We start from the raw sequence: 20,703 nt of genomic DNA on the forward strand, positions 1-20,703 counted from the left end.
GGTCATCCATTTTGTGACCATTTTGGGTTCATCTTGGGTGTAGCTCTGGTTGGGCTCTTGTGCTGCCCAAGGTGTGTCCATTGAGGCCTTCTAATAAATACCTACTTTATTCTTTAACTCCGTCTAGTCTCTGTTCTAGGTCAGCCTTCACAAGGCAACACCCCCAATATCAATAATATGATACAAGAAGTCAGAACTTTGTGTTAAAGATGATCTACACACAAGAAATTTACTCAACTCATTTAATAAAACAATTTTGTTTAAAAATTACTTAGTAATGATTGGAATTTTACATAGAAAATTCAGAAATTACAAAAGATGGCATTGTATAACAAATATAATCTGAATATATGAGAAGAGTTACACATTTGGTAGTAAGGTCCACAAAAACCTATGCAAAAGGAGAGAGCAACTGTTCCTGAGTTAATTGTGCTTCTTTTGATATTCTGAGACAACATGGCAGCAGCATAAGATACTCTTTCTAAGAGAATTAGTGCTAAGAATGTCTCTTCTACTCATTTCATGACTGATATTACACATGCCTTCTCCTGGCACAGTTAAGAGGTTCTTAAAATGCCCAATAAAGAAAGTCTCTGAGGCCTAAAAGAAATACTCCAAATGAAAAGCAGCGTACTGTGAGCAGCCTACAGGTAAAAATACAGGTAAAAAAACCCCAGGCATCTCTCCTCTGCATCTCTCCTCTATACACATACCCATCTATGTAAATTATTTCTTCATAAGGCTTCACAATAAATCTGAAATATTTCAAATCTATACCTAATAAATATTACAAGAAAATAGTTTTTCAGTATTTACATATGAAACATATAAAACACGATCACTGTAAGACTACTTCTTCAACTTCATCTTCTAAAGAACCAAGGGTATTAATTCCTGGCTTGTTTGTAGTGTACTGCAGACGGGGTCTGTTTAGGCTTCTTCCTTCACCAAACAGCCCATTGTCTTCTCTGACTTTACTGTTTTTATCAACAAAAGGCTTATTACTAGAGCCCCAATCTAAGTCCAAAGGTGGTGTATTGTTATTTTTAGAAAGAAGAACGGTACTGGCACTGCTTCCAAAGAGTTGTTCCATTAAATTGGACTTCTTTTCTTTCTTACTATCAAAATCTGCATTTTCCTTAACATTTTCTTCTAATTTGTCACTTTTCTCAGTGAGCCAACTTGGTCTCCCTGATCCCTTCCCAAAGGAAGGTACATAACTACCAAATGCTAACTCACCACTTAAATCTACAGTCCTTACGCTTCGCTGCTTCTGCCCTTGTGCCCTTGTGCCATCATCCTGGCTGTCCTTTACAGGAAATCCATTAGTAACTTTCCCAGGAATCTCAAAGAATGGATTCGTTTTCTCTTTTTTCTCCAGGGAATCAGATTTTCTTGCTGTATTTATGAGTGGTGCTTGGGAAGTTGGTTTTGTGTTTGTTGTATTTTGAATTTCTCTATCAATTTCTTGCATTTTAGCAAGCAGGAACTCTCTTTTTCGCCGCTCTTCCAGCGTTTCAGTGCTTTCTCTCTCTACTTCAGGTTTGTGAATTTCTGTCTCCATCTTTATTTTCTCTTCTTTATCCAATAAAAGGTTGCTTTCTTTTTTAATTTTGTCATATTCTTTCCTTTGCCACTCTGCAAAAAATTTTTGAACAATATTTAAAACGCTTTAATTTTAAAATACCCTTATAAGATTTTGAAAATAATGCAAGCAAAGAAAGCCATTAAGTTTTTAACATGCTCTTCTATGTACAATGACATTTTTCTGCTATAAGAATAAATTCTTCAAAAATGGCAACTAAATCCACTCCTGGTTCTCTGATAAGATATAAAAGTTTACTGTCATCTTCCAAAGGACATTACCCATGCTTTAGAATTTTCAAAGCAATTTGATTTCTGCCAATTGCCTTCCCATTTCCTGAGTTTGAATGAAAATGGATACAACATTACTGATTTTAATAGTTCTGACTTGCACAATACTTTATTTTTATTTTTCACCACTGTTGATATTAGTACAGTCCTGGGATATAAAGGGAATAATTTCTGTGAAGCAATCAGGCCTGAAAGTCATAGGAGTCATCACCTGTTTCACGCAATGAATGATTTAAAATACCCTGCACCAGCTGCATACAGAAAAAACCTTTACATGAGTGTTCTGTGCTTCACTGCCTGGACTCAGTGACTGTGCACAGCTATGAAGGGACACCAAAGGTACAAAACAGCAACTTATGGACAGAACCTGGTAATGTTTATGTGTACAAGGGGGAGAAAGCTTCTCAAATACTTCTCCCTTCAAAATATTTTCCCCCCAAGATAACAGATGTATATTTGGCCAAAACTTGAATATGAGGGACTACTTGGTCCCTCCAACACAGTAGCATTCTCCTTTGAACACTTCACTCAAATTTCTGACTTAGGCTTTCACAAAGTTCCCTATTATCTACTGAACTTCAGCTCAGGCTTTCAGAAACAATTGCTATAGTTTAGCTAATATATTTAACATAGATTTCTTTTTCAGTAGCAGATCATTATGCAAGTTAAGTCAAGAGCCATGTTTCTGTCTGTAAGGTGGGGGAAATACCAGCTTATTCCATATGATAGGTAAGCTGGTTAAATAATCTTATTCAGAGACATAAAATCAGATTCTTAGCTTATGTAAGTCATGACAGAAGATTTTTCAAAGATTTTGCTTCTGAATACAGCTACAGATTTTTAGAATTCCTGTCATATAGAATAAGTACTACTGTTCATTAGCTGCAATCACTGAAAGAGTTCTTTAACATGACAGGGTGCAGTCCATCTAAAACACCTGAGATTGACTTGTGCATTTAAGTGATTAAGATGCTGTGAAAACTAAATGAAAAAAAAAAGCAATATTAATATATAATGACAGAAACTGACATTTCTCAAATAGCCACACCAAATGATCCAGATAACCAGACCTGAAAAGAGAAACTAAAATTTCAAATTATATAAGGCAGTAGAAAGTACTGAAAAAAGGGCTATATTAAGGAAAACATATTTGTTCTACTATAATAGCACAATAGTAAAAATAATAACTCAAATCTCAATAGTAAAAATCTACTTCCTACCTCAATAACATTTAGCAAGTCAGAGATAACATCAGCATTTGCCTTCTTTGTCATTCTTGTTTTGTAAAGCACAATCTCTCAGACTCCAATACTTTTTTGTGGACAGCATTTTTTGCTGCTGCATACTTAATCACAGCTGAGTACAGGGAATGGATTATTCTATATCCTGTATTTCTTTTTTATTCTTCTTTGCATAATGTAACTGAAAATAATTTTCCATGGTAGTGATCTCTGCAAAATCATTTTGCTCTTTTCACCAGAAACCAGCAGCCTCACTTGATCAGTATTCTATGGTGCATTTTTCAGCTTTCAGCTGCCCATTTCCTTACCGTCAGGAAGTTTTGGAACCCTCTCCTCCAAGGACTGTATTTCCTGAACATGTTTCAGTTTCTCTTCCCTCTCCCTGTCTTGTTCTTGTCTTAAGAGTTCTGTTTGTTCTTTCCATGCTCTGTCTTGAGTTTCTTTTTCCTGAAATAAATTAATAGAAAACTGAAGCTGATGGGGAAAAGCAGTCAATACAACAAACAACCTAACAAAACATAAGAACTTCTATGTCATTTTGAAATCACATTCTTACTGCTAAACATAAAATGAGTAAGTCACCTTAAACCAAACCAGCTTTGATGACTCAGGGGTTTGGTTCCAAAATATTATCACCTCTAGAATACTTTTATACACCTGAAACAAAATGAATAGACAATCAACTCTATTTTATATTCCACCTTTCAGGGAATTTGTAGCTCCAATGCCATAAAGCAAAATTATCACTCTCAGGGTGGTTTTCCTTAGAAATCAGACACTGTCTTCTTCAGACAGTTTAATAGAAGGCAACATTTCACCATCATATTCTCTTAATAAGCAAGCAATTAGTTGCCCTCTACTTGTACAATCTGACCTTTTTATTCAAATGAGTCAGTTGTAGATTCAGACAATTTCCTTTTGGTACTTAAATTTATGGAGTATTAAGTAACAAACAATCAAAGAGGAAGGTTTAATCTCAGATGACAATTTTAGCTAGTGACTACACATACATATGTAAAAGGCAAGAACCTGCAGAAATGATATTAACAGCAGCAGCTGTTAATCTGCTGTTAAAACAAAATCACTAACACAGAAAAGTAATGGCAATGAAGTGAAGAGAAAGTCTGCATAGTCCAGCACATGGGAGTTAACTTTGTATATTGTACTTATTTTAGAACAAAAACTTCTAGATTAAAAATACCTTTCTAAGAGAAATAGTTACTCCTTTATGAACAAAGAAAAGATGACAGCCAAGAAAACCTTTAAGTATTTTTCCTTCATTGTCAAGGTTATCATTGTTATATTAAAAAATATAAACTACATAAGGAGATGGCAGCCAGGTACTTAAAATGCTTGACTTTAAAAACTGATGAAAGCTAGACTACCCAAATCTAATTTACATTATTTAAAGCAATAGACATATAGAAAACACACAGCTGGACTCCATGAGCTGCACTTGTACCAGCTGGGTGGTTCTGTAACTCACACCCCCAAGGATATACTGGAAGAATACATTAAACTGCATCCATAGTTACAGAAAGGGTTTGGGAAGAGAGAACATACAAATAAACTGCCATGAAAAAGCTTCAGCCCTAACAGGAAGCCAGCCAAGACCATCCTCAGACTTTTATTTCTGGAAAAAGGTCCTAACCTCATGTAATCAGAATTTGTAAAATTTGTACCAGAATCTGATTTGTCAGATATGTCACTCTGATTTGTAATACCTTACAAATCTCTGATTTTAGCCTGGGGTTAGCAATACACAAAATTGTTAGCAATACTTCTAATTGGTACTATTTTGTCCTAAAAAGGGAAATGCAAAAACAAAAAAAACCCCAAACATATTGACAAAGCTGGAAAGCCAGAAGAAATACCAGCACTGCGACAATAAGAGGAAGTGTTAGATTTATGCATTGTGAAGTAATTCTGGAAAGTAAAAGAAACCACAATTAAGACCAAATAGAAAACAGAGAGAAGGCAGCCATCACTGTTTAACAGATTCCTTAAATAAGCATTAGAAACAAAGAAAAAGGGTGAAAATGAAAATGAAGTTGTAAAAACTTCAAAGAAGTAATAGTGGCAGGAAAAAAAATAAATTGAGCTAATGGCTTTTAGTAAGACAAAGAATATGACAAACTGTCTAAAAAATAGAGTATATTTCTAGAAAGGTAGATCTTGTCTTAAAGAACAGAATGTTTTTGAAATTGTATTTTCTATATATTTACACATGTATATTACACATTTTCTAAAATATAAGCTCTGCATTTTACAATCTGATAGGTGATTTGGACTGGGTCTCAAATTTTTATGGAACTCACTATTTTAGGAAGAATTCCCTCTTTCTTGTTTGCTGCGTCAGCACAGGCAAGTTCTGATTCTGGAAGTTCTGCTGGTGAGAAGCATCCACTGGTCTGTACACTTTTTGTGAGCTGTAGTCCCTTTTTTATATTTTGGTTGTTGGCTGTAGAAAGTACAAACTAATTAAATGGTGTTTTCACTAGAATATATCTCAGTATATACCTGTCTCTCATTTTTCATGATTTGCAGCAAACAAAAGACCGTACTGAAGTCAGCGGAAATGGAAAGTATTGATGAGTTACACAGAGTTGTTTTCAGCATCTGTAAAACCTTCATAAAAAAATACATATGCAAAAATTCTACTGAAAAAAAAAAAGTAAACCCCACCTTAATGCTACTTATAGGGTCATTACAGTGCACTGAATATTAGTTAAAAAGCCCCACAAAATATCTCACTCATCTTATTGCTTGTCACAGAATCAAACTCATAAAATTAAAATTCACTTACTTGAATCTTTGAAACACATATACTTATCTCTACAAAATGACATTTAAAAAAATCTGAACCTAAAATGGAATAATGGTAGAGTATCTATAATAAAGCAAGCTGCAGACAAACTGTTTGAAATACTGGCATGAAATATTTAAAACAGTCCCATAAATTTCTGCTTCTTCTGTCTGACAAGTAGATTCTACGGATCCAGTGAAAAAGTGAAAACAGCCTAAGTACACACACAGATACACATATTTATGTGGGTAGGATAAGGTTTGAGACTGTCTTGCCACACCAGAAGAAATCACTGTGCCTATACTTTTAGAAGATTATGTTCTGGGACACATATACTCTGAGGAAAAAATAAGTGCAGCTCATCTGACAGACAATACATTTGAATTAGTAAAAAATAAATACAACAGATCATGAAAATATTCTTAGCAGTGAAGATATGTATTTTTAAAGCCTCTCTAATTTATTGTCAAGTAAATATCTATCATCTACTTGAGATTTTACTACCAATGTTCTCCTCCTCTTTTATTGAGGAAGGTCTGGTATGAAAGGAGATAAAACTGCTGTTTGGTGAAGTTCAGTGTTTTGGCTCTGCTGTGTTACAGAACACACAAAAACCCAACGCTCTGTAACCAGTGCTGTGTTGAAAGAAGTGCCAAAAGGTAAATGTGCTTGAACAAGCAGCATCAGGGTTGAGCACTGAGTGGCATGAAAGCTATAACCCAGCTGAGACATTTCAAAGTGATGCTAATAATTTTTCTGCTTTTACTGCTTTATACAAGTTACCTCTTTTTCTTTGTACAATATCCATGTCTTTTCTAGGTGATGTTTTCAACATACGATTGGCATATATATTTTTTGCTTCAAGTTCTCTTTCTTTTTCCTGTGAATGGAAGAGGTAGGTATAAGAACAAGTCACTAGTATTTAATTTACCAGCCACTAGAAAAGCTGTAAATGAAATTAAAAATAGATATGGTAAATAGAAACAGAATAAATAATAGTTTCATCCTCTGTTTTAAGGATAACAATCACATTCCTAACTGTTTATGCTGTGAGAAAACAGACAACTTTCTCTCCCACAAAAACTCCTCAGCAAAATACTATGAAGGAAAAAACTCTATCTCTGCAGTGACAATAAAACTAAATGCCAGTGCTTCCATAAGCATGAACAAGACTTACACCATGTGTACAGACTGCACAACTGAATTTTAAGTGTTGTGAAGAGTTAAACATTTCAAAGCAAGCAATGACACTTGTCACAGGGCACATAAGCATCAGTTAGCAGAGGCCCATTGCATCATACAGGTAGAGATACTTTTAGCACATTTACTGAATAAAGTATAGAAATGAACAGTTAGTTATCAGAATTCATCTGACAATGACAAGGTTTTCAAACTGTAAACTGTCCACTAACAAATCTTAAAACTCTTACTCTAAACATTTTAGAGCTACTAATATTACTGCTACTTGCTTGATAGCTGGGAACGTGGTGAACTGGCTCATCTCCAAAATATTGAGACCTGGAGTTTGAGGAAAATTCTCCCAGAAACAAAAGTACTTTAGCTTGAATTTTATTTATTTTTTTCTAAAGATATACTAAATAGAATACAACAATATTTTAAGTACTTTTATTGAGAATTTGGACAACAATGAGGATGGTGTGGGGTCTAAATAAACATTTGCACACATTTAGCAACACATGTGAATATCACAAATAAATGACATTAATCCTCATTCAAACCTACTTTAATGCAAGTATATTAGTAACAAAGCACTATTTACACCTGCAGATTTAATTTTAAATTCAAGCTTTTAAATCTATTTTTGCATAGATTTTGTGGTTTATTCTCAATGTTTGACCATGTATTTGATCTTGCTTTTCTTAACTAGTGTTAGCAATAATGATTAACACAGAGGCATTCCTGTTATAAACACTGTAGGGTCAGAGCACAGAACATTTCAATTTAATGCAGAAAAAGAACTCACATGTTGTATATAATTAAATACACATCAAAGAGTGCAGCACTGGTTAACTATTCAAACCTGATTACAGATACTTCTGAAGATAAAATCCCAGAACATGGTTAGCAACTTCAATTCTTTTCACATTTTACCTTCAGCTTCTGATTTAGCTGATTAAGCTCCTCTTGGAGAACTCTGTTTTCTTCTTGAGCGTCGTACAACTTTTTTTTCTTTGAATGTAACTCTCGTTGGAAACTGCTACTACTTAATTCAAGATTTCTTTCCAGATCCTTCAATTAAAACAAAATAATATTTTTTAATAACTGAAGTAATTTTTATAGTCAAATTACTTATATAAAATTAAGTAAACCGGTGTCTTGAGTTTAGATACGGGCTCAACCATTGCTAACACTGAAATAATTTAAACCTTTAATCCTAACTTTGAGGGGGCAAAGCACCTGCAGATGCTGCAGCTCATCCCTTTGAGCATTCAGAGGTGATTTGAGGACATAATAGAAACTCAGACTACTTTCTGCAAGGCTCTTGCCACAGTGGACCTCCAGATCTCTAAGACAGATCTCCTACTGATGAGTAACAGAGAGAGAATCCTTCCCTGAGAGCGCAGCATTAGAAGGAAGAAAACCAGAAGGAATTTTTAACCTTTCTACTAGAAACTAGCTTTGTGATTACAATTTCATGAACATGCCCTCATCTTGTAATAGCTGTTTTAAATGAAGCTGTGTTGATGAAAGTGGGAAAAAACTAGAAGAAAATCTCTTACTTTTTAAAGCAGGATTCATTTTAACATGATGCAGTATATAAATGCTGAAATACCTAATCATAAAAGTACAGATGACAGATGGTGACACTACAGGATGAGGTGGTTTAACTAACTCAGCCATTTATATATTGGTACTGTGGGATTTATTTTATGAAAGCTTAGTTTCCAGCTTAATCCCTGGATTTCCAGATCTCTTATCTCTGTAATATAATTTAGGTTTAATTACTAATATAGACACCAAACCATCATCTCAATGACATAATTTAAGCTAAGAATAGTATAAAATTTATATACAATACATAAAATATATCTACTATCAAAATAGTACAACTACCAACAGATTTAATAGTGTTAACACAATTTATGTAAGATGAATTCATAAACATATTTACAGTGTAGACATACTTAGACATGTTTACAAAAATATAAACATTTTTTCTGGATGAAATTAAAATATATTGGACAAATTTCTTATAATAGATACCTGTAAAAAGGTCTAAAGATATTTCAGTATTTAAAAAACATGATGTAATTTTGTCCAGCTGAGCTCTTAGATGTGCAGAATAGTGGACAATCAAACACTGCATGAATGCTCTTCAAAAATTGAAAAAGAATTATTACATAATTTTTTATTTTAGAATTTTAGTGCAAAGTTCCCTTAATACTCAGAAAATTTTAAAAACTCTTTCCCTCAAAAAGGAGAAACTAGATTGCATAAAGTTGTATTACATCTGCACCTACATCTGAAATGTTATTGCTAGGTATAAAAACATTTAAAAGCACAAATCCACTGGATATATTCTGACAAAATATGCTTAATTTGTAAAGAGAAATTTGAATGTACAATTATCTCATATATAACTATATAATCATCTTAGAAATAATATACTTGATTCTGCTTATGGGTAAAACCAAAAAATACTGATTTTCTATTTGCTCCACAGCCGTGTAAAATTACAAGTAATTGTGGAAAGAAATATCTGTACCAGAATTTCTTGCAAAAAGGAAGTCATCCCACCTTAATTCTTTTTTCCCTGTCCTCCAGCTTGCTCTCTGCTAAGGCTAGTTTCTTTGCCAGGTCATCTCTTTCAGCAAGGTGCTTATCTGCAGACAGTTTTTTCAGTTTCTGCAAGACAGTTTTTTTCCTGTACAGTTCATCTTCCGTATCTTTCAGCCGTCTCTCAGTTGCACGTTCCTTCTCCTGAGATTTTCGTAGGCGCTCCCTTAATATTCTAATCTCATTGTTGTGCCGAGCAAGGAGCTGAGAGATTTCGTTTTCTGTATCTTCAAACTTATTCAAGGCTTTCTCCTGCCTGTGCTGAAGCCTCTTCAGTGCCCTGTTTTCCTTCTGCAGCTCATCCAGTTTGATGTGGAGTTCAGTGAGTTCATTTCGGAGCTCATTGATTTTCAGCAGCCTAGCAGAAAGAACTCTTTTTGTAACAAGATCTATATCTTTTGCAGGAGAATCCCTAGTGAGGCTCTGAGAACGGAAACCCCACCGTGTCCCTCTTTTGCTTGGTGCATATTTGGAATCCAATTTCTTTGTGGCTGAGAGAGGAAAAATAAAAAGCGTGTTTACTATTAGACAATGCAGTTTGTCTATTCAGACATCCTTGGAAGCAAGCTCTGCCTGAAACAATCATACAATATCTAGCAGAGACGGCAGCTTTCAAACTAGACAATAAAAGGCATATATATGAGAGTTATGCTCCTTTTGATAGCTGAAAAATGGAGATTTATGGCTGTGATCTACTGTAGGAGGTAATATCTGCAGCCATTAATATAGGACCCTTGTAAAGTAATACTCTGCAAATCGTATCAGAAGTAAGAGTCATATTTTGGTAATATTTGATATTGTTTATTAAAATGGTTTAGAAATGTTGTACTGTAAATGCATACAAAATAATCACGTGCTTTTAAAATGGCAACAATTAGCTGAGCATTAACCAGTTATGTATTATGCCAGATGTAATTCTCCCAGACAAGTGCAGTAGTATTTTCAAATCCAGCTGCCATGCTTACAGACAAAACAGCAGATTTCAAAGGCTCAATGCAAAAAGCTTCTGAAGCAAAATGATAAATCCCATGAAAATTCAGTTCTCCCTGAGTAATTTATTCTTGTATCACAAGTTATTTTCCACACAGTATTCTCATTTGATTACTTGTATGCACTGCTTGCATTCCTATTTATTGCTATTATTATTATTGTCATCCCCATACATAAAAGCTGAACATTTTGTTTCTATCTTATGTGCCTCTCATGCCAAGCTCAAAGAATGAATCATATAATCCACTAAAAATATCTCTTAAAACGACTGAATTAATAGAGTTAATTAATAGAGTGCATAATTCCTTAAGGTACATCAATGTTTGAAAGAAGCAATTACAAACCAAGCAGCAGTTTGTAATTCTGCCTTGAAAGCCGGGATACAGCACTAGTCCAGTTACATGTACAGGGACAGTGTGTGTGACAGCAAATTCTTCCTCCTACCTTTGCCATTCACCAGGTTTCTATTCTACTGAGAATACTTGTCAGCAAAAATAACAGCTTAAAAATACCTTCTTATAATTTCCTCTAGATATTTTGCAAAAATATTCATTTTCTGCTCGGTGCTCATTTTTTTCCACAGCTTGGGCAAACAAAAGAAGGTGTGTTTTTTCCTTTACAAAGAACACTTATGTCACATTCAAGTGTGAAAAGATTACCTAATACATGCACTGCAGGAATGATGCCACTCCTATCACCAACTAAGGGAGTTCCCATTAACCCTAGACTTGCAGTCCCTGTAAGAATTTCTCCTTATTTAGGGCACACATAAAATTCCACTACCAATACTTTACTTTTGATCATACAGTTACATTGGGGAATAGTGTATATCAAGACAATGTAACATGACATTCACAGTACCTTCATGTAATAATTATATTCAATTCTGGCTATGTAAACAAAGAACTGGTCACACATTTGCCCCCTCCAAATTAAATAGCATGGTGGAACTGCTGCTTTTGGTTCCCAGACAGACAACCCATGACCACTAAGGAGGAGATGCCACTTCTGAACACAGAGATGCTCAGCAAAACACCAGTTGCACCAGGATACCCACATTGTTAAGGATCTGTAGAGATACATTCCCTGAGCAAATTAAACACTTAAGGTCAGACCTTTTGGCACAGCCTAGATTGTAACACAGACCAAATGATTCACACACTATCAAGCATTTATCAATGAGCAAAAACATCTGCCCAAGAAAGGTAGGACACGCTATGACTTCACTGAAAAATGTATACAATTATTTAGAGGAAGCTGTCAAAGTGTGGCAGAAAGCCTTCACAGCCCTACTTCAGCCCAGGGCCTCCATAACCATGCTACTCTTTTTTGCAGGGATGTTCACCTCCCAACAAACAATCAAAAAAGCAGCCTATGTCTGTGAGGCAAGTCAAAGTGGAATTGTGTCATCTCAAATTGGAAATATTTTTCCCTCAGAGAAGCAGCAGGAAAAACTTTCTTTTGAATCTCCACCTGAACCTAATTTTCATCAAAAATGTTTTCTTTTTTTTGCCACATTAGCAGTCTTTTCTTTATTTAAAGTCCCAGTATTATCCTGTAAAGCTTAGTCAACTAGACTTCCACAAGACAGGTATCTGTAGGTTTTTTGGTCAGGGAAATTTTAACAATTGTCTCCTTTTTACAGACTGCACAGCAAGAACATGCCTTGGGTTTTTGGCCTTGAGCTTTCTGTCAGTGACAAAAAGAAAACACCAGCATGATTCAACAGAAGGCTAGTATAAAAGCCATATTCACTTCCTTAGAAAATTATGAAGAATTTTGAAAATCATCAACATTTCTCCTTATGCAGGAGAAGGTTAATTTCAATTTTCAATGGAGCAGCTACTGTCTACCTGCAATCTGTAGTATAATTCACATGAACTGTATTTGTAGATGCTCGTAATGCTAGTTTCTCTATTTTGAGTTTTCAAAGATAATTAACTCTTTGGAGCAGTTACAAAGCAGCAATTTCTGCTACCTACCTACCTTGGTAGTGCAACAGGCTGTTTGAAGTCTGTGTTTTGTGATGTCTTTTTTCTTGGTTTGTAGATGGAGAGCTTAGTGCTGGCGACTGGCTGGATGAACGAGATGCATTCCCTTCATCTGAATAATAGGAGTCACTATTTTTATCCTCGTCTGATTTCCTCTCCTGCTCAGAATCTGGGCTCCTTACTCTTTCTCCCATTTTTCAGGTTTAACAGCTTTCCAGGATTTTCTCAAAGACTGCTCATTTTGGCACAAAGGATCTTTTAGGTGTCACAATGGCAGCAGTTGGATTATTTCCTCCGGTTTATCATCTCCATCTCCAAGCACGAGATCTCTGCAGTTCAGTTCAGCAAGCAGTAGCTATCATTCAGAATGCATTTTTCTGTAACAATTTAGAGAGAGGGAAAAAAACCAATGAGAATGGGTTTGGTTTTAAGAAAGAAAGGTAAAAAAGCTGTAAAATTATTCATGACTCCTATAACCTTATGACACACACTGTGCTACCTACTGTTTATATTAGTAATTTTATTTATATTAATTATTTATATTAAATGTTACAGGCATGACTCTAGGAATGCTACTAGCATTATATTCAATAGTCTGAGGTATTTCAATCCCAAAAGAGAAATCAGAATATTAACACAGCTAAATCCAGAATAAGAAACTACTCCCAAGTTAGAGAAGGGAAAAGAAGAATTTGGAAAACAAAACAGAACACAAGTGAAAGTTTGCTGATATTCAGGAAACTAATTTAGATACGTTTTAAAACTTTTTAACCCAATGAATTAGCAACTTATTTGTGTGACTTGAATTGAGATATTTGTAAAATTTGAGTAAATCTTCCATTTCTCAATTTTTGACATTCTAACAATGTTAAATAATGGGCTTGAAAATCAATTGCCCCATTTGTCTGGAAAATGTCCAGTCCCTAACCCCAAATGAGACTGTACTATCTATGCCAATCTTCACCCTGAAAAGTACTCCCATACCCTACAACATCTGGTGCTTCACGCCTTCAAGGATTGGCCAGAGCACACACACTTGTGTCATGTGTATTTATATATCTACATCTATATTTATACCTTTTTTGTATCTGATAAGAGAGACCACAACACCAGTACATGATAAACATTACATCTGAAGCAGGTATAAATGAGAAGGGCTACTCCTGCAGCCCAATGCAAACTGAAAAATCCCCCATCTCAAGGTGAAATCAGCCAAATACAAATTTTGTATTTGGAGACACTTCCTGAGAGTGTAATGGAGCAAATATATTCAAAATTTTCTTCACCTTCAAAGAAGGTCAAAAGAATTTTCTCAACAGTTCAGGAAGCATTTTACTGACTACACTCAGCTTCCCTTGTCTTTTGGCTCTCTCACCACTCCTGGCAGCTTTCAAGCTTAACTTCACCATCTCTTTCTTTTCAATCCAACTTTGAGATATCATGCCTCTAGTGGGTGAATAAATAGGGTCTGCATCAGAGCCCATCAGTTCCACCTGTTGAATGACATAACCTCCTAGCTGATTTCTAAATGGCAAAGCAAATTACACACAAAAAAATTGAGCTGCTTTCAGTCAAAACTGTTCTATGCTGCAGGACATTCAACATACCTGTAAATGAGCTGTAAATTTTTCACTATATTTTTATTTCCCCAATAAAATAAACTTGGCCTTCTTCTCAGCCTTCACTGCCTATATATGCATTATTGCAGAGCCAAGCAGAACAGAAATGTCAGCTGCCAAGACAGTTTTCATTACAAATTCAAGCTTTCTGGCTCAGTTCAGTGTTAGCACAACTCTGCCTCTAGTGACTGGAATCCATTTGGCCTCATAATCTATACAGAAGGAATTAGAGGAATAAATATCCCATCAGGTTTCTAAACTAGGAAGATGGTTGGAAATGAATACTGAATTACCTGGAAAACAGTATTTTATGTTACTTAGGAAGTAACTTTCCAAAATAATGTTTTTTAAACACCTAAATATTTTCAAAGTGATCCAAAAAAATTAGATGCCAAAAACTTATGTCAAAAGAATCTGAGAAAAACTAAAATTTCACTGCAAAGCCCAGAAAAGTTAAATAAGCTATGCTTGAGACCACCTGTCCTAGAGATTGCTAAACACATGCTGGAAGGTATCATTATTGTGAACATTCAAACAATCAGGAATGATTGTTCTTTTTCCTTACAAGATAGTGGAGTTACTAAAATTTCAAAAGGACATACCTAATCATAACTATAACTAAGATCATATAAGAATATTAGAACATATCAGGGTGCTTCCCTACTCCCAAACACTTCCTTGCCTAACTCCTGGCCCCACAAACAGCTGTGCAAAATGGATTTTATTTTGCTCCTTGAAGAGCAAAACAAGCCTGAACAGGCAGCATTTTAGGCACAATCTGTTCTCTAGAGGATGCACAGGCAAGACTGCATCAGGTGTGGCTCCACAGAACAGAATTTCAGGGAATGCAAAAAAATAGAAATTAATATATTTATATTAAAGTACTAAAATAATATGAGATATAAAAACAGTACTCTGGAGGCACAGACCTCATATTCTTACATTTAAGGAAAGCATAAATGCCTACAGTTCATGTCTAATTATATATATAAAACAAGAGCACTCACTTCCACATACCAAATTAAAGCTGATCAGTTATTTTATAGCCTCACAAGAGTTCACTGAAGAGGCAATAATCTTTTTGAAGAATGCTTTTCATAACTCAGTATACTTAAAACAAACAAATTCTAATAACTGGAGGATTAGAATTATCCACCACTCCTGCACTGGATATTCCCCACTCCTGAGAATATTTTGCTAAGTATCATTTTGACATACAGGGATATAAATGAACAGGAATTTTCTATGTATTTTGGAAGTACTTGAAAAGTAATGGAATGAAAACAAATTAAAAAAGGTAAAACAAAGAAAGCCCCCTTGAGGAATACCCAAAAACATCTCTTGGATCTTCAAATGGTTTTCAGTTCCATAAACTGGTAATATTATCATATTTTCCATACAAAACAAAAAAACCTTAATCTGTCAAGTCTTGCCAAATTAATTTTCCAACAGTTTATAATACAATTTGATTAACAAAAGAATGCACAGTTTATCTTAAGAACAAAAGAATAACTAGGATATTTGAGTTTCACTTCAGTGAGCCTAAGGACTGCTTAATTAAGAAATGTTTTGGTTCCCTGACTTTCCAATTGTTACAAACTAGTTTGAGTTGATCATAAAGTGAGTTTAACTCGTGTGAATAAGATCACAAAGATATCTATTTTCCCCTGTAGGTTTAATAAGTTGTGATGAGTGAAACATTATGGATTAGCAGTGGGTCCACTAAACTCCACCACCACCACCAAAATCCCAATCCTGTCCCCTCAAAAGCTCAGGACATGCTTTTAGAAGCCTAAGGAATTGAGATCACATCAATACAGAGTGGCTGAAAGAAATCTGGGACTTGCATGAACTTTAGAAAGAGTTTTGCTTCCAAGATTTCATACTCCTTCACTTCTGCTACTTCTGTCTATTGCTATTATTTACATATTTTGTATCAAAACCACGGTCATCGTTACAAAAAACAATCAAGTACCAGGTCACTGCAAAGGACATGACAGACAAAAGAGAGAACACAAAACAACTGCAACAGTGACAGGAGATTCCCTATTACTCCTAAGTAAATCACAAAACCAGAAATTGAACTGTGGGATTACAGGTATTATGCAAGAGACAGCAAGGAAAATTACTTAGCAATTCTTCCCATGCAGTGCATCTAAAGCTTAGTCCTATAGTGCAAGAATCAAAACTTTGAGTGTCTTTTCCCCCTCGCAGCCCAGGGGAAGCTCAGTGCTTTTGCTGGACACCGAACGGCACTTCCCCGTACAAACACTGACCTCTAACGGCCCGCTCCGTTCTTCCACCTGCACTGAGACAGGGACACTGCAAGAAAGCCAGCTGCAGACAAGCACAAAAGCATCAATCCAAGTCATTGAAGTGCTGAACTTAAGAATAATTTCAAAAGAAATTCGTCTCCCTCCTCTCCCTGCATCCGTCTTTTTCATATCCAAACACTTTAGGTTTTACAGAAGATAGCCAAGCAAAATTATTAACTTTTATGACATCAAAACATACTGAGTGATGAGCCTTAGTGAGGACTAAGTAAAACTTCATTAGGTACTGCAGCTGCTGCCTTAACTGTATGCAGTTTTTCTCGGTTTACTAGCTTTTGACAAAATCACAGAATCAATTAGGCTGGAAAAGACCTCTGAGATCATCAAGTCCAACCTATGACTGGACATCAGCATGTCAACTAATTCAGGGCACAAAGTGCCACGTCCAGTCTTTCCTTAACAATCTGAGGGATGATGACTTCACCACCCTGAGCAGCCCATTCCTATGTTTAATCACCCTTTCTGTGAAGAAATTGCTCCTAATGTCCAACATAAATCTCCCCTGGTGCAGCCTAAGACTGTTGCCTTGTCCTGCATTTTGGTAAATTAAAACGCTCTATGATTTTAAAAGCCTATATTACATTTACCTGACTCCGCCACGGTAAGCCACAACGCTACTTGTGTCGGATCTCAAAATGAAGAAGCTGCTGTAAGTCCCAGGTCAGAAATGAGGAAATGGCACTTCAAACAGAGCACACGCAGGCCAGTCCTACAAGGGGGAGCAGAGATTATGTTACTAAATCAGACCGCATCACGCTGGCCCGTGCCGTCGCTCACACTCCCCCCCACAGCCCCTGCGTGCGGACTTACCCAGCTCAGCCCAGGCACCCCCGGACAGCCTCTGCTTCCCGCAGCTTCCCTTCGCTCAGCCGAGACGCTCTTGAAGAACACATCGAATGTTATTTTCAAGCAGCACGTCGCGATGGCACATTTTAAACGCAATCACCGAAACCGACATACACCAAACGACTTCGGAGGAAAGGAAGTGAACACCAGCGGCCCGAGACCTTTCGGAGGCCAACCCCAGGCCTAGGCCCGGGCCCGTTCCCAGCCCCCACAGCCCCCAGGAAAACACGGCCCCGCGGCGGTCCTGTTCCCCCCCCCGTGGCGCTCCCTTCGCCCCGCGAAGTCCGCGATGAGCCCCCCGGCCCGTCCCGGCGGTACCTGCCCGGCCCCTCGGCCCGCCCGGAGGACGCGCCGGCGGTTGCCGCGTTACGCTTAAAGGGGCCGCGCGGCGGCCATTGACAGCGGCTGCCCGGCAACCGGCGGCGGGGCGGGGGCAGGCTCTCCTCGTCAGCCATTGGCTGTCCGCCCTGCCAGCTTGGCGGCAGCCGCTCTTTCCATTGGCGAGAGGCGGAGCCCTGGCTGCTGATTGGTTGGAAAGCTGCTAAAGAGGCGGGAATATGGAGGGACTGAACCCTGCGGCGCTGCCTCTCTTCGCTGCTGTGCCCCGGCGGCGCCTGCAGGGGGCGCTGCGGGCCGGGCCCGGGTGAGCTCCGCCGAGCAGCGGCCCGAGGGGAGACAGGGCCGCCTCCCTGGGGCTGTGCTCCGAGAGCGGCGGGCCCCGAAACCCCGCCCTGGCCTGCCCTCACCATCTTAGTTCTGTTGGGCGCCCCTGTGACATCGAAGGAGAGCAGCCCATGGAAAAGCACTGGGATGCTGGTTGATAGCCGGGTAAACATGAGCCAGAGTGTGCCCAGGTGGCCAAGAGGCACCTGGCCTGTATCAGCAATAGTGTGGCCAGCAGGACCAGGGCAGTGATTGTGAGCACTTGGCACTGGTGAGGCCACACCTTGGTGCTGTGTCCAGTTCTGTGTCCCTCGCTACAAGAAGGACCTCGAACTGCTGGAGTAGTCCAGAGAAGGGCAATGAAGCTGTGAAGGGTCTCGAGCACAGCTGAGGGAGCTGAAGGTGTTTAGCTTGGAAAGGAGGGGTCTCAGGGGAGGCTTTTTGGCTCTCTACAACTCCCTGGAAGGAGGTTGTAGCCAGGTGGGGGTCAGCCTTTCCTTCCAGGCAGGTAATGACTGAACAAGAGGACATAGCTTCCTTCAAGCTGCTCCAGGGGAGTTTTAGGTTGGACATTAGGAGGCATTTCTTCACAGAAAGGGAGATTGGACATTGGAATGGGCTGCCCAGGGAAGTGGTAGTGTCACCATCCCTGGGGTGTTAAAGGACAGACTGGATGTGGCACTTAGTGCCATGGTCTAATTAACATGGTGTTGTTCAGTCATAGGTTGGACTTGCTGATCTCAGAAGTCTTTCCCAACCTAATTATTCCTGTGATTTTGTTCAGAGAGCTGCCCAGGAGCACAGGGGTAGCAGAGCAGGCCGCCACAGTGCTGAGACCCATTGGCAGTGGGACCAAGGAAGCCTTTGGGGAGCCTTGGGCACGTTCTGGCATTGCCCGTTTGAACACAAGGCTTTGGGTCAGGGTGGCACCTGGGGATAATGACAGATCAGGGATGAGAGCAAAAGGGGTGAGCAGGAATGGATTGTAGTGACAAAAGGATGAAAGTATTGCAGAAAGCTGGCAAAAAGGCGTGGATTCAAAGGCAGGCCCAATGTAATGAGGCTGTTGTGGTTTATTCCACAAAAAGAGGGTTTCTAAACATTGGCTTTTATTACTCCAAGTTACTGCTATTTTTTTCCCTAATGCTAATCTTTATTAAAAATGTAGTTAAGCAAATTTCTTTGTGGAGAGAGGAAGGGAAAAGGAAACAGGAGGTTTTGCTTCCTTCACTTGCTGGAGTATGTTATGTTAGCACAGTGATGAAAGTGACACAAGAATTTGGGTGGAGCAGGATAAAGTAGAACACTTCAGACAAAGATTATAACCTGCCTGTATGGGAAAATATAAATGGGACATCCTTGAGAGAGAGACATATTTACTCTTGGCAGAAGTATGTCTCCAGAATTCTGAATGTTCAAAATAAATACTCAGTGACCATTAAATGAAAGTAATAAAAATGGAGGAACAGGACAAAGTTTTGATTTTGTTTATCAGTTTTTGTTAACCAAGGCAATATTTTCAGGCACAACTTGTCACTTCACAATAAAAATAAGGAAATGTGTGAGGAAAATACAGTTTTAATGCACTTGAAATTAAAATATTGCCATCCCTCTTCCCTAACTATAAATTTTAGAAGGAAAAAGGAAAAAAACCAAACATGATTATGGAAGACTTAAGAGATTCTCAAAAATTATGTGTATTGTGCACAAGAACTCTGAATATGTTTAATTAAATTACTGGAAAATGTAATTTAGTGAGTAGGCTAGAATGCAATCAGGAACATGTCAGCATAAACTCCTGTAAAAGGAGAGGATATGTATCTGGTATTTCAGAAGCACAGAAGTATCTGTGTGGCATAAACCTGACATAGAGTCTCCCAAGTCCTTTTTTGATCCTAATATGCAAGAAAGCAGGCATGAAGCATGCAAAAAGCTCCAACAATGTCTTTGAATTTCCTAATTTCAGTCGTCTCCCTAATTGCACTTAATATTTATGCTGTGTTCACATTGCTATTATGAAATTGGTTTCAATAAACAATAAAAACTCATGTGGATCTTTTTAAAATTCATCCTCTGTGGCTTTGTGTAGCTCACCCTTGTGCTAAACAGCAAAAGCATATAATTCATCAGAGCAACACTGGCATAGAATCATTGATGTCCTTCAAAAAGATCCAGGGAATGACAAAGACAGAATAATTTTATAGCTTGCAACTGGAGGAAATGTATTGCTTGCATCTGGCAGCAAGCCAGGCCAGAATCTGAGATGCTGTTGCTGCTGTAAATAGGATGAAAGGGATTCATAATCCATCTCCATGCCCACTGTAGCTAGGCAAATTGTAAGCAGAAAAAGCAATTAAACAAACAAACATAAGAAAGCATTAAAATATGTGGGAGAGACCTTTTTTTTTGTATTGATGATTTATAGACTAATTGCCATGGCTAACCATTTGAGGCCTGGTTAGTGAATAACTAATCATTACTTACTGAATATGGGTAACACAGGTATTGAGTTTAAGCAGTGTGTATGTGTAATCCAAGTAT

At 37.6% G+C, this 20,703-nt stretch overlaps 1 protein-coding gene across 3 annotated transcripts; it reads right to left on the minus strand.

Annotated features, from left to right (window-relative positions):
* Positions 1-234: 234 nt before the first annotated feature.
* LCA5 (lebercilin LCA5) lies at positions 235-17,937 on the minus strand. 3 transcript variants are annotated; one of them, XM_064707440.1, is made up of 11 exons: positions 17,818-17,937; positions 17,464-17,532; positions 17,241-17,362; positions 16,597-16,657; positions 12,697-13,078; positions 9,682-10,211; positions 8,035-8,172; positions 6,706-6,802; positions 5,435-5,577; positions 3,425-3,563; positions 235-1,638 (listed from the first exon to the last, which is right to left on the minus strand). In XM_064707440.1, exons 5-11 carry the CDS (start codon positions 12,893-12,895, stop codon positions 839-841), a joined length of 2,046 nt encoding a protein of 681 aa, XP_064563510.1. In that variant the 5' UTR covers positions 12,896-13,078; positions 16,597-16,657; positions 17,241-17,362; positions 17,464-17,532; positions 17,818-17,937; the 3' UTR covers positions 235-838. The 3 variants fall into 3 exon arrangements, with proteins under 3 accessions (XP_064563510.1, XP_064563513.1, XP_064563511.1); XM_064707443.1 differs by lacking the exons at positions 16,597-16,657; positions 17,241-17,362; positions 17,464-17,532; positions 17,818-17,937 and adding an exon at positions 16,450-16,572; XM_064707441.1 differs by lacking the exons at positions 16,597-16,657; positions 17,241-17,362; positions 17,464-17,532; positions 17,818-17,937 and adding an exon at positions 13,988-14,126.
* Between the last annotated feature and the right edge of the window lie 2,766 nt (positions 17,938-20,703).

The sequence above is a fragment of the Zonotrichia leucophrys genome, chromosome 3 (assembly GCF_028769735.1).
Source record: "Zonotrichia leucophrys gambelii isolate GWCS_2022_RI chromosome 3, RI_Zleu_2.0, whole genome shotgun sequence".
Taxonomy (NCBI): domain Eukaryota; kingdom Metazoa; phylum Chordata; class Aves; order Passeriformes; family Passerellidae; genus Zonotrichia; species Zonotrichia leucophrys.